The sequence below is a fragment of the Dendrobates tinctorius genome, unplaced genomic scaffold (assembly GCF_039654945.1).
Source record: "Dendrobates tinctorius isolate UK_male_01 unplaced genomic scaffold, ASM3965494v1 ptg000197l, whole genome shotgun sequence".
NCBI classification, from domain to species: domain Eukaryota; kingdom Metazoa; phylum Chordata; class Amphibia; order Anura; family Dendrobatidae; genus Dendrobates; species Dendrobates tinctorius.
The window spans coordinates 3,725,270-3,738,557 of NW_027361864.1; the positions used below are offsets into that span (position 1 = coordinate 3,725,270).

At 45.4% G+C, this 13,288-nt stretch overlaps 1 protein-coding gene across 7 annotated transcripts in view; it reads right to left on the reverse strand.

The window, feature by feature from the left end:
* UNC13B (unc-13 homolog B) overlaps positions 1–13,288 on the reverse strand; it is a 409,040-nt gene that overhangs the window by 47,747 nt on the left and 348,005 nt on the right. For all 7 annotated transcript variants that reach the window (XM_073553139.1, XM_073553142.1, XM_073553141.1 and 4 more), the window contains 3 exons: positions 9,817–9,943; positions 9,639–9,735; positions 462–605 (listed from right to left, as the gene is read on the reverse strand). In XM_073553139.1, the coding sequence (XP_073409240.1) occupies positions 462–605; positions 9,639–9,735; positions 9,817–9,943 (368 nt within the window). The remainder of the gene's footprint in view (positions 1–461; positions 606–9,638; positions 9,736–9,816; positions 9,944–13,288) is intronic.

The following is a 13,288-nucleotide window of genomic DNA, read 5'->3' on the forward strand; positions in this document are numbered from 1 at the left end:
TATTAAAACTAACAAGCAGCCCAGTAAGTGACACATCGCTGGAACTGGGGTCTCTGTTACTAAATCATCCTGCTCTCCGGTTACAAAGCAAAATCCTGCTAAAAAACTCCCTGTAAACAAATTTTGAACTTTGTAACAAAAAACATCGATTTCTGATATTCCGATGTTATTTTTCTTTCTTTTTTCATAGATTGGACTTTTATGGACGCGGAAATACCGAATATTTTTTTCAGAATTTTTTGGAAAAACGGGGGGCAATTCTACCTTTTATATATTTTTATCTTTCAATATGTTTAAAAATATCTTTCATTTTATTTTGTTTAAAAATAGATGCTCCACCAGAATTGTGGAAAGGGGTTAATAGAATGACCAGTTCTCCAAATTTCTAACATTCACTGCGTTCCATTTCCTCACTCTTTTCAGGACCGCCGCCATTCTGCAAATCTTTAGCAAACACTCACCTTGGCGAACCTCCGCATGTAATGAGCCACAATGACCGGGTCGGGACACTCGAGCTTCTTGATGATTTCAAAGCTTTGGTTGAGTTGGGTGAATACATCAACCACAGAACACGAAAAGAGAGCGTGCTCCGACGTCTGCTGGAACTGCAGGGACAACGGGAGGGTAAAGGGTTAATATAACCTATATAACATAATGAACCAATTATATATACAAATTTTTATATAAACCAATTTTCTGCCATGTGATATATACTGTTAAACTTCTATTTGTTGGATTTTTTATGTCCTTATAATATCTAGATTTTGCAAGGCATCTTTATAGCACCGCATGGTGGTTCTGGCCCATTGTTCTTCTAATTGTCAAAAACAATTTTTTGCCTATGTTTGACAAGGTTTATTGAAGTATATTGAAAGCGGCCTTAATTGGGTAGCTTTTACTATAATTGAGGTGTGGGCATATTGCCCTGGCTATCCTTTTATTGTGATCAAATATTTTGTTTATTCCAAAAGGTTGTTTTTCTTGTTTTCCCCTTCCTTCATTTCTTATCTATTGAACATTGTTTTCCCACCTTTGTAATTAGGCTGAGATAGGGGAGACAGGGTCAGTCGACGTTGAGTGGGGGCGCCAAACAATCGTATCTATTAGGGTGCCAACCTCCACGGTAAGGAAGGGTATAGATAGCTTATTGTAGCCTTTCATAGGGCTTTTTGCCTTCAATTTTTTGTTTTTTCTGTATCAATTGTTCACGGGAATAGGTGTTTTTTAATTATATTATTAAAAACTTTTTTATTGGAATACATGTTCACTAACCTATATAACATACATATACCCCAGCCGAACTGAAGACTTAGCGGCGATGGTGCGACAGAGACCCTGGAATAACCAGAAACCCCCCCCCAGAACACAAGACCGTTACATGACGTAGAGCCTGGGAATAAAATGCCATTTTCGGCGGGTGCAGGATGGGCACAGTGGGTTAATAAAAAATATAATTCTCGGGGTTAAAGAACCATTTAGCAATTCATTTTTTTTCCATAATCCATTAATTAAGTCCCCGCTGAGCGCTGCTCACATGAGCTGCTGCCAACTATCTGCTGCTTAATATGCGCTGATCATTACTAGGTTTTTATTAGCAATTTGCATTCAATCAGTGGAAGAATTTAATGGGCAATTTATATTCTGCTGCATCAAGTAATGTACAAGAGGTGCCCAGGTTATACCGACACGATCCCCATCACTTAATACTGTGCAAGATGGTGTACGGCAGCTGTATACAAGAAGATTTAGCTGCACAGAGCTCAAGCTTTGCAGGGTTCATTTACCCAACAGCGGATTTCAGCTCTCTCCAAATATACTAGAAAATACCCAGGTTATACCAGCATGCTCCATATCACTGTATACAAGAAGATTTACAACTTATATCAGCTGTACATAAATAATTATATACAGGAAATACCCAGATTATACCAGCTGTACATATATAATTATATACAGGTGATACCCAGGTTATATCAGATGTACATATAGAGTTGTATACAGGAGGCACCCAGGTTATATCAGCTGTACATATATAATTATATACAGGAGGTACCCAGGTTATACCAGCTGTACATACAGTTAGGTCCATATATATTTGGACAGACAACATTTTTCTAATTTTGGTTCTAGACATTACCACAATGAATTTTAAACAAAACAATTCAGATGCAGTTGAAGTTCAGACTTTCAGCTTTCATTTGAGGGTATCCACATTAAAACTGGATGAAGGGTTTAGGAGTTTCAGCTCCTTAACATGTGCCACCCTGTTTTTACAGGGACCAAAAGTAATTGGACAATTGACTCCAAGGCTATTTCATGGACAGGTGTTACACCAGTTATGTCAGGAGGAATGGGCCCAAATTCCAACCAACCATTGTGAGAAGCTTGTGGAAGGAGATCCCAAACATCTGACCCAAGTCATTCAGTTTAAGGGCAATGGTATGGTACCAAATACTAATGAAATGTATGGAAACTTTGACTTTGTGGTAATTAATAAAAAAGCCTTAAAACATTTGTTCTCTATTATTCTGGCATTCGGCAAATATTAATAATTATGGTAATCCTAATTGACCTAAAACAGGAAAGGTTTATGCTGGTTTAATGTCAGATATTGAGAAAAACATGCAGATGTGTCTTTTTATAAAGCTGATGGAAACTTCTGGTTTCAACTGTATATAGTTATATACAGGAGATGCCCAGGTTATACCAGCTGTGCATCTATATACAGGAGATGCCCAGGTTATACCAGCTGTACATCTATATACAGGAGATGCCCAGGTTATACCAGCTGTACAGCTATATACAGGAGATGGCCAGGTTATACCAGATGTACAGCTATATACAGGAGATGGCCAGGTTATATCAGCTGTACAGCTATATACAGGAGATGCCCAGGTTATACCAGCTGTACATCTATATACAGGAGATGCCCAGGTTATACCAGCTGTACATCTATATACAGGAGATGCCCAGGTTATACCAGCTGTACATCTATATACAGGAGATGCCCAGGTTATACCAGCTGTACATCTATATACAGGAGATGGCCAGGTTATACCAGCTGTACATCTATATACAGGAGATGGCCAGGTTATACCAGCTGTACAGCTATATACAGGAGATGGCCAGGTTATACCAGCTGTACAGCTATATACAGGAGATGGCCAGGTTATACCAGCTGTACATCTATATACAGGAGATGCCCAGGTTATACCAGCTGTACAGCTATATACAGGAGATGGCCAGGTTATACCAGCTGTACAGCTATATACAGGAGATGGCCAGGTTATACCAGCTGTACAGCTATATACAGGAGATGGCCAGGTTATACCAGCTGTACAGCTATATACAGGAGATGGCCAGGTTATACCAGCTGTACAGCTATATACAGGAGATGGCCAGGTTATACCAGCTGTACAGCTATATACAGGAGATGGCCAGGTTATACCAGCTGTACATCTATATACAGGAGATGCCCAGGTTATACCAGCTGTACATCTATATACAGGAGATGGCCAGGTTATACCAGCTGTACAGCTATATACAGTCATGGCCAAAAGTTTTGAGAATGACACAAATATAATATTTTCACATGATCTGCTGCCCTCTGGTTTTTATGTGTGTTTGTCAGATGTTTTTATCACATACAGAAATATAATTGCAATCATATTATGAGTAACAAAAGGTTATATTGACAGTTAGAATGAGTTAATGCAGCAAGTCAATATTTGCATTGTTGACCCTTCTTCTTCAGGACCTCAGCAATTCTCCCTGGCATGCTCTCAATCAACTTCTGGATCAAATCCTGACTGATAGCAGTCCATTCTTGCAAAATCAATGCTTTTATTTTGTCTGAATTTGAAGGTTTTTGTTTGTCCACCCGTCTCTTGATGATTGACCACAAGTTCTCAATGGGATTAAGATCTGGGGAGTTTCCAGGCCATGGTCCCAAAATCTCTATGTTTTGTTCCCTGAGCCATTTAGTTTTCACCTTTGCTTTATGGCAAGGTGCTCCATCATGTTGAAAAAGGCATTGTTGATGGCCAATCTGCTCTTGGACGGTTGGGAGAAGTTGCTCTTGGAGGACATTCTGGTACCATTCTTTATTCATGGCTGTGTTTTTAGGCAAGACTGAGAGAGAGCCCATTCCCTTGGCTGAGAAGCAACCCCACACATGAATGGTTTCAGGATGCTTGACAGTTGGCATGAGACAAGACTGGTGGTAGCGCTCACCTGGTCTTCTCCGAATAAGCCGTTTTCCAGATGTCCCAAACAATCGAAAAGGGGATTCATCAGAGAAAATGACTTTACCCCAGTCCTCAGCAGGCCACTCCCTGTACATCTTGCAGAATAGCAGTCTGTCCATGATGTTTTTCCTGGAGAGAAGTGGCTTCTTTGCTGCCCTCCTTGAGACCAGGCCTTGCTCCAAGAGTCTCCGCCTCACAGTGCGTGCAGATGCACTCACACCTGCCTGCTGCCATTCCTGAGCAAGCTCTGCACTGCTGGTAGCCCGATCCCGCAGCTGAAACACTTTTAAGAGACGGTCCTGGCGCTTGCTGGTCTTTCTTGGGCGCCCTGGAGCCTTTTTGGCAACAAGGGAACCTCTCTCCTTGAAGTTCTTGATGATGAGATAGATTGTTGACTGAGGTGCAATCTTTCTAGCTGCGATACTCTTCCCTGTTAGGCCATTTTTGTGCAGTGCAATGATGACTGCACGTGTTTCTTTAGAGATAACCATGGTTAACAGAAGAGAAACAATGATGCCAAGCACCAGCCTCCTTTTAAAGTGTCCAGTGGTGTCATTCTTACTTAATCATGACAGATTGATCTCCAGCCCTGTTCTCATCAACACCCACCCCTGTGTTAATGGAGCAATCACTGAAACGATGTTAGCTGGTCCTTTTAAGGCAGGGCTGCAATGATGTTGAAATGTGTTTTGGGGGATAAAGTTCATTTTCTAGGCAAATATTGACTTTGCAAGTAATTGCTGTTAAGCTGATCACTCTTTATAACATTCTGGAGTATATGCAAATTGCCATTAGAAAAAATGAAGCAGTAGATTTTGTAAAATTAATATTTGTGTCATTCTCAAAACTTTTAGCCATGACTGTACAGGAGATGGCCAGGTTATACCAGCTGTACATCTATATACAGGAGATGGCCAGGTTATACCAGCTGTACAGCTATATACAGGAGATGGCCAGGTTATACCAGCTGTACAGCTATGTACAGGAGATGGCCAGGTTATACCAGCTGTACAGCTATATACAGGAGATGGCCAGGTTATACCAGCTGTACATCTATATACAGGAGATGCCCAGGTTATACCAGCTGTACATCTATATACAGGAGATGCCCAGGTTATACCAGCTGTACATCTATATACAGGAGATGCCCAGTTATACCAGCTGTAAATCTATATACAGGAGATGCCCAGGTTATACCTGCTGTACATATATATATATATATATATATATATATATAAATATATATATATATATATATATATATATATACACACACACTCACTGGCCACTTTATTAGGTACACCTGTCCAACTGTGTGTTAAGACTTAATTTCTAATCAGCAGGGGTGGATTAAGGGTAGCCAGGGCCCGGGGCAGTTCAGACTCTGTGGGCCCCCCTCGTCACGTGACGGGGGTCACGAATCGTAGAGCCACACTCTACATAGAGAATAATGGGGCCTCCTGCACCGACCTCCATCCGCAGAGCCACACTCTACATAGAGAATAATGGGGCCTCCAGCACCGACCTCCACCCGCAGAGCCGCACTCCACATAGAGAATAATGGAGCCTCCAGCACTGACCTCCACCCGCAGAGCCACACTCCACATAGAGAATAATGGGGCCTCCAGCACCGACCTCCACCCGCAGAGCCGCACTCCACATAGAGAATAATGGAGCCTCCAGCACCGACCTCCACCCGCAGAGCCGCACTCCACATAGAGAATAATGGAGCCTCCAGCACCGACCTCCACCCGCAGAGCCGCACTCCACATAGAGAATAATGGAGCCTCCAGCACCGACCTCCACCCGCAGAGCCACACTCCACATAGAGAATAATGGGGCCTCCAGCACCGACCTCCACCCGCAGAGCCGCACTCCACATAGAGAATAATGGAGCCTCCAGCACCGACCTCCACATAGAGAATAATGGAGCCTCCAGCACCGACCTCCACCCGCAGAGCCGCACTCCACATATAGAATAATGGAGCCTCCAGCACCGACCTCCACCCGCAGAGCCGCACTCCACATAGAGAATAATGGAGCCTCCAGCACCGACCTCCACCCGCAGAGCCGCACTCCACATAGAGAATAATGGAGCCTCCAGCACCGACCTCCACCCGCAGAGCCACACTCCACATAGAGAATGGAGCCTCCAGCACCGACCTCCACCCGCAGAGCCACACTCCACATAGAGAATAATGGGGCCTCCAGCACCGACCTCCACCCGCAGAGCCGCACTCCACATAGAGAATAATGGAGCCTCCAGCACCGACCTCCACATAGAGAATAATGGAGCCTCCAGCACCGACCTCCACCCGCAGAGCCGCACTCCACATAGAGAATAATGGAGCCTCCAGCACCGACTTCCACCCGCAGAGCCGCACTCCACATAGAGAATAATGGAGCCTCCAGCACCGACCTCCACCCGCAGAGCCACACTCCACATAGAGCAGGGTTTCCCAACTCCAGTCCTCAAGGCACACCAACAGATCATGTTTTCAGGATTTCCTTTGTATTGCACAGGTAAAGCAATTATCACCTGAGCAATACTAAGGAAATCCTGAAAACATGATCTGTTGGTGTGCCTTGAGGACTGGAGTTGGGAAACCCTGACATAGAGAATAATGGAGCCTCCAGCACCTACCTCCATCCGCACTCCACATAGAGAATAATGGAGCCTCTAGCACTGACCTCCACCCGCAGAGCCACACTCCACATAGAGAATAATGGAGCCTCCAGCACCTACCTCCACCCGCAGAGCCACACTCCACATAGAGAATAATGGAGCCTCCAGCACCTACCTCCACCCGCACTCCACATAGAGAATAATGGAGCCTCTAGCACTGACCTCCACCCGCAGAGCCGCACTCCACATAGAGAATAATGGAGCCTCCAGCACCGACCTCCACCCGCAGAGCCGCACTCCACATAGAGAATAATGGGGCCTCCAGCACCTACCTCCACCCGCAGAGCCGCACTCCACATACATGGCTGCTCTCAGTGCTCTGTGCTGTGCGCACAGGACCTGTGATGAGGTCACAGGAGGGGAGGAGACAGGGGTCACATGATCGGGGGCCCTGACACCTTCCCTCCTGTGATCTCATCACAAGCCTTTGCACGCTACCAGCAGCATCAGCGTTCACGCTACTTGTAGATGCTGCTGGTAGCAGAGCACATAATGCCGCCCCCACGGTCACTCACTTTTAGGTGGGGAGAAGATGGAGTGCCATTGCAGCAGCCAGCAGGAATGTGGTGGGGGCCCCGGGGCTGAAGCCCCGCCTGCCCTGCCTATAATCCGGCCCTGCGCGGTGGCGGATTATAATGGGGCAATTTACTGGCCTGGGCTGTGGGCCCCTTAACCCCACTGGGCCCGGGGCAACTGCCCAAATTGACCTCATTATAATCCGCCACTGCTAATCAGCCAATCACATGGCGGCAACTCAGTGCATTTAGGCATGTAGACATGGTCAAGACAATCTCCTGCAGTTCAAACCGAGCATCAGTATGGGGAAGAAAGGTGATTTGAGTGCCTTTGAACGTGGCATGATTGTTGGTGCCAGAAGGGCTGGTCTGAGAATTTCAGAAACTGCTGATCTACTGGGATTTTCACGCACAACCATCTCTAGGGTTTACAGAGAATGGTCCGAAAAAGAAAAAAAATCCAGTGAGCGGCAGTTCTGTGGCCGGAAATGCCATGTTGATGCCAGAGGTCAGAGGAGAATGGGCAGACTGGTTCGAGCTGATAGAAAGGCAACAGTGACTCAAATTGCCACCCGTTACAACCAAAGTAGGCAGAAGAGCATCTCTGAACGCACAGTGCGTCGAACTTTGAGGCAGATGGGCTACAGCAGCAGAAGACCACACTGGGTACCACTCCTCTCAGCTAAGAACAGGAAACTGAGGCTACAATTTGCACAAGCTCATCGAAATTGGACAGTAGAAGATTGGAAAAACGTTGCCTGGTCTGATGAGTCTCGATTTCTGCTGCGACATTCGGATGGTAGGGTCAGAATTTGGCGTAAACAACATGAAAGCATGGATCCATCCTGCCTTGTATCAACGGTTCAGGCTGGTGGTGGTGGTGTCATGGTGTGGGGAATTTTTTCTGGGCACTCTTTGGGCCCCTTGGTACCAATTGAGCATCGTTGCAACGCCACAGCCTACCTGAGTATTGTTGCTGACCATGTCCATCCCTTTATGACCACAATGTACCCAACATCTGATGGCTACTTTCAGCAGGATAATGCGCCATGTCATAAAGCTCGAATCATCTCAGATTGGTTTCTTGAACATGACAATGAGTTCACTGTACTCAAATGGCCTCCTCAGTCACCAGATCTCAATCCAATAGAGCATCTTTGGGATGTGGTGGAACGGGAGATTCGCATCAGGGATGTGCAGCCGACAAATCTGCGCCAACTGTGTGATGCCATCATGTCAATATGGTCCAAAATCTCTGAGGAATGCTTCCAGCACCTTGTTGAATCTCTGCCACGAAGAATTGAGGCAGTTCTGAAGGCAAAAGGGGGTCCAACCCCTTACTAGCATGGTGTACCTAATAAAGTGGCCAGTGAGTGTATATATATATATATATATATATATATATATATATATATATATACACATACTGTATATACAGGAGATGCCCAGGTTACACCAGCTGTGTATGTATATATATATATATATATATATATATATATATATACACATACATACACACACACACACACACACATACATACACACATGAGATGCCCAGGTTACACCAGCTGTACATATATATACAGGAGATGCCCAGGTTATACCAGCTGTACATATATACAGTATACACATGAGATGCCCAGGTTACACCAGCTGTACATATATATACAGGAGATGCCCAGGTTATACCAGCTGTACATATATATACACATGAGATGCCCAGGTTACACCAGCTGTACATATATATACAGGAGATGCCCAGGTTATACCAGCTGTACATATATATATACACAGGAGATGCCCAGGTTACACCAGCTGTACATCTATATAAAGGAGATGCCCAGGTTACACCAGCTGTACATCTATATACAGGAGATGCCCAGGTTACACCAGCTGTACATATATATACAGGAGATGCCCAGGTTATACCAGCTGTACATATATATACAGGAGATGCCCAGGTTACACCAGCTGTACATCTATATACAGGAGATGCCCAGGTTATACCAGCATGCTCCTTATCACTATATACAAGAAGCGGACCCCTCTATCGTGTCCATTTCCCTCCTGTACAGGAGACGGGGGACTTTTCAGTGTTGGTGTGCTGTCCCGTTAGGTATGCTGCAGTTCTCCGCTTTGGGCAGTGTCGGCGGTGTATGCAGTGTACATGGTGACCTGTCGGCCTCTTACCCCATCCTTCTTGTCACGCTCCAGGGCCCCGTGCAGGAACTCCAGGGACACCTCCTCATTCTCATCCAGCCACTGCATAACAAACTGCTCGAACCACCTGCACAGAGACATGGCCCTTGGTTTATACCCCGGGTGTATCAGCGGGTGTATTATAAAAGGTGTAGGAGGGGGTACGTACGCGGGGTACTCAGGCACTTTATCCTTCAATGGCGGCAGGTCCTTCACGTACTCGTTGTACAGCCACTTTACCTTGAAGTGCAGGTTCATGTAGTCGGCGCTCTTACATAGCCGGTGTTTTTCGTGCTCTGCTCGGTGGTAGAGAGGGGTACAGAGTCAGTCGGGGAACACAGCGTTAGTGAGCACACCGCCCCCGACATTACACAGACTGAAAAAACTATTCATTGCCGCAGTGTGGAAACCAAAGCATCAAAAAGAGAACATAAGAGACCAAACACAAGGGAAGAGTAACATAGTAACAAAGAGGAATAAAACACTGTCCTCCTGACCCTAGTAATCAATGGAACCCAAGTCTATCCAGAGATATCTCTGGGCCTGTAGCCATATGGAATACACCCATCTCTCCTACACGGGATCGTGACCGGTGTGCCACGTAGTATATAGGCGTGTAAGCCTTTGTGTATACTGACACGGCTACTGGCCGCCTGGCCCTTTATGGTCACGCCAGGGTTTGTATTTCCCATCTATCCCCATACTGTACTTTTTTAATCTACTTTGTTTCAATTCCTGATTCATTAGGTCTTTTTTTTCCTGTCATTTAGTGGAAGACATGATTTCAGAGGCTAACATGGTGCACAGATCAAGCCCTGCTCACACAGCTTGTCACTAGAGGGACCGCACTCGGATCCCTGCACTTCCTCTGCTACAAATAACGTATACAGAATAGAAAGCGGAAAAAGCAGCAGCAGAAGGAGGACCGGAGCTAAAAGCATATAATACTGTAAGGCTCAGTGACTACCATCAGGCAGAGTCTAGGTTGCTCTTGCTTGGCTACATCCAGTGCGGGGATTGGGGGGGGAATAATTATTCACTACACATACGTATTAGAATAGAATATACCCTGCAGATGTTAATATGGTGAGGAACTACCGAGTGCAGATACTCAGTGCTGTGCACCGGACGCAGCCATCGTGTTACCGGTGGGGGAGACAGCCGCCCAGGTTACAGGATCAGTGACCAAGCTCATGTTTTTCATTACAATGGTTATTCGATATGAACAGAGGAAAACTTACTGATCACCGGGGGGTCCGAGCACTGGGACCTTCAGCGAGCTCTAGAACAGGACTCCGGCCTCCAAGCACAGGACTCTGCCAGGAATGGAGTGGAGTTGCGTATGCTCATTCTCCGCTCCATTCATTGTCTATGAGACTTCCACCTCTGAGCAGTGTATTCTGCTTTCCCTGGCTGTCCCATAGACAAGGAATGAAGTAGAGTTTGAGCATACACAACTTCTCTCCATTCAAAACGCAGCTGCGGAGTCCTCCAGCAATCATTAAAGACACACTCGCATTAAATGCCAAGTTTCCCTAAACTGGTCTAAATGTGTATGTAATGAAGTGCAAAAAAATACTTGTCAATCGATACCTTCTTATGCATAGGCTGCACGTTTTCATAAAAGGGGTATTCTCACAATTCTATATTATAGGAGACAACTTAAATAAGCGCTCCCAAGAAATATTTCTATAAACCTGACTAAATGTATATGTAATAAAGTGTAAGTGCATTAAAATACTTACAGATTGCTATCCTTCCCAGTTTCCAGCGCTGCCCCGCTCCTCTTCTCCTCATTCATATGAATGCATTTCCAATTCTTCGAATCCCACTGCGCGCTATGTCTAAGCCGGAAGTAGCTTTAAGGCTATGTACACACGCTGCGGTTCCGGCCCTGCGGAACTGCAGCAGTTCCGCAGACAAGGTACAGTACCATGTAACCCTATAGGTTTTCAAAACTGCAGTGGTCACGCTGCGGTTTTTTCCGCGCAGTTTTGCTGCGGTTTATAAACCGCAGCATGTCAATTGTTTCTGCGGATTCTGCTACGGTTTCACACCTTTAACATAGTAGAGGTGTGAAACCGCAGGGCAAAACCGCAGGCCAAACCGCAGGAAAACCGCAGGTCACTTTACCTGCGGATCCACGCGGAAAAACCTGCACGTGATTCCGCAGTGTGTGCACATAGCCTTACAATTCAGTCAAGTTCTGATGCTCCATAGCTTACATCTAAACTCCGGGGTGTAGGAAATGTATATCATGTGAGTGAGAAGAGGAGCGGAGCTGCGCTGGAAACAAGGAAAGGCAGCAATCGGTAAGTATTTTAATAATCAATGTACACTACATTCCATACACATTAAGACAAGTTTAGGGATATTTCTTGGGACTGCTTCTTTAAGCCATCTCCTATATAATAAAATTGTGAGATTGCCCCTTTTATGAAAAAGTGCAGCCTATGCCTATACTACTGACTTACGGGTCACTTACATCTACAGACTTTAGATAATAGAAAGCTCTCCAAGTTTCTATTATCCTCCATTTTTCAATCCATCACCTATTTCAAGAGTTCTGCTTGCAGTCAGTGAATTGGAAACCCTTCCTGACCTTGTCCCGCATTACAGTGATCGCGCTTGCAACGTCATTTAGCCATTTCTTCAGCTTCAGGATACAACTAATAATTGCCAGCAAGCAGAGCTCTTGAAAACAGTGTTGAACAGGATTAAGCTTTAACAACATAAAATGGGAAACCTCCTTTAAGCAGTGGACTACAAACCATTTGCAGAGCGGCATAGCGTGACGGCATGCTGGGAGTTGTAGTTTCATACCATGAAGTGAGGGGTACATAAAAATGGGAAAAGGTGGCAGCGGCAAGCCCAAGGAGTCCACACATCCTGAGTGCACAGCACTGAGTATATGGCTGTATCTGAGCTGGATCTACTGGGAGGAAGGGCAGATCTAGCAGATCTCTCCATATCTACATGCGCTACGTTCTTACCACCAAAAAAATGAACCATGCGTATTCGAAAGACGGCCGGGGCTTGTGATAGAGAAGAGACAGATACCAGTCATTGATGGCGCCTGACAGCAGTGTTCCCAGCGTCATAGCAGGAGAATGGGGGACAGAGGGAGATTGCCAGCAATGAAGCCAACTATACACTTCTAGCACCTATCTATAAAGCAAGGCTTCCTTGACCATTTTTTGCCCTCGAATTTTGTCCATTAGACCTTAAAACATAAGTAATCTGAGGCAGTCTGGTTTTTAAGGACTTGCTACTTGACAGCTTTCTATACAAGAATTATTGTTAGGCTGTACATCCCTAGCAACTAGTTTCTTAATTAACAGGAACCCTAGGAACACAGCACCAGTACCATACCTACCTCAAGTCCATCAGACAGTGAAACCTATGACAAGAACCCCAGCAACAGAGCACCAGTACCATACCTACCTCAAGTCCATCAGACAGTGAAACCTATGACAAGAACCCCAGCAACAGAGCACCAGTACCATACCTACCTCAAGTCCATCAGACAGTGAGATATATGGCAGAACCCTAGCAACAGAGCAAAAGTACCATACCTACCTCAAGTCCATCAGACAGTGAGACATATGGCAGGAACCCTAGCAACAGAGCACCAGTACCAT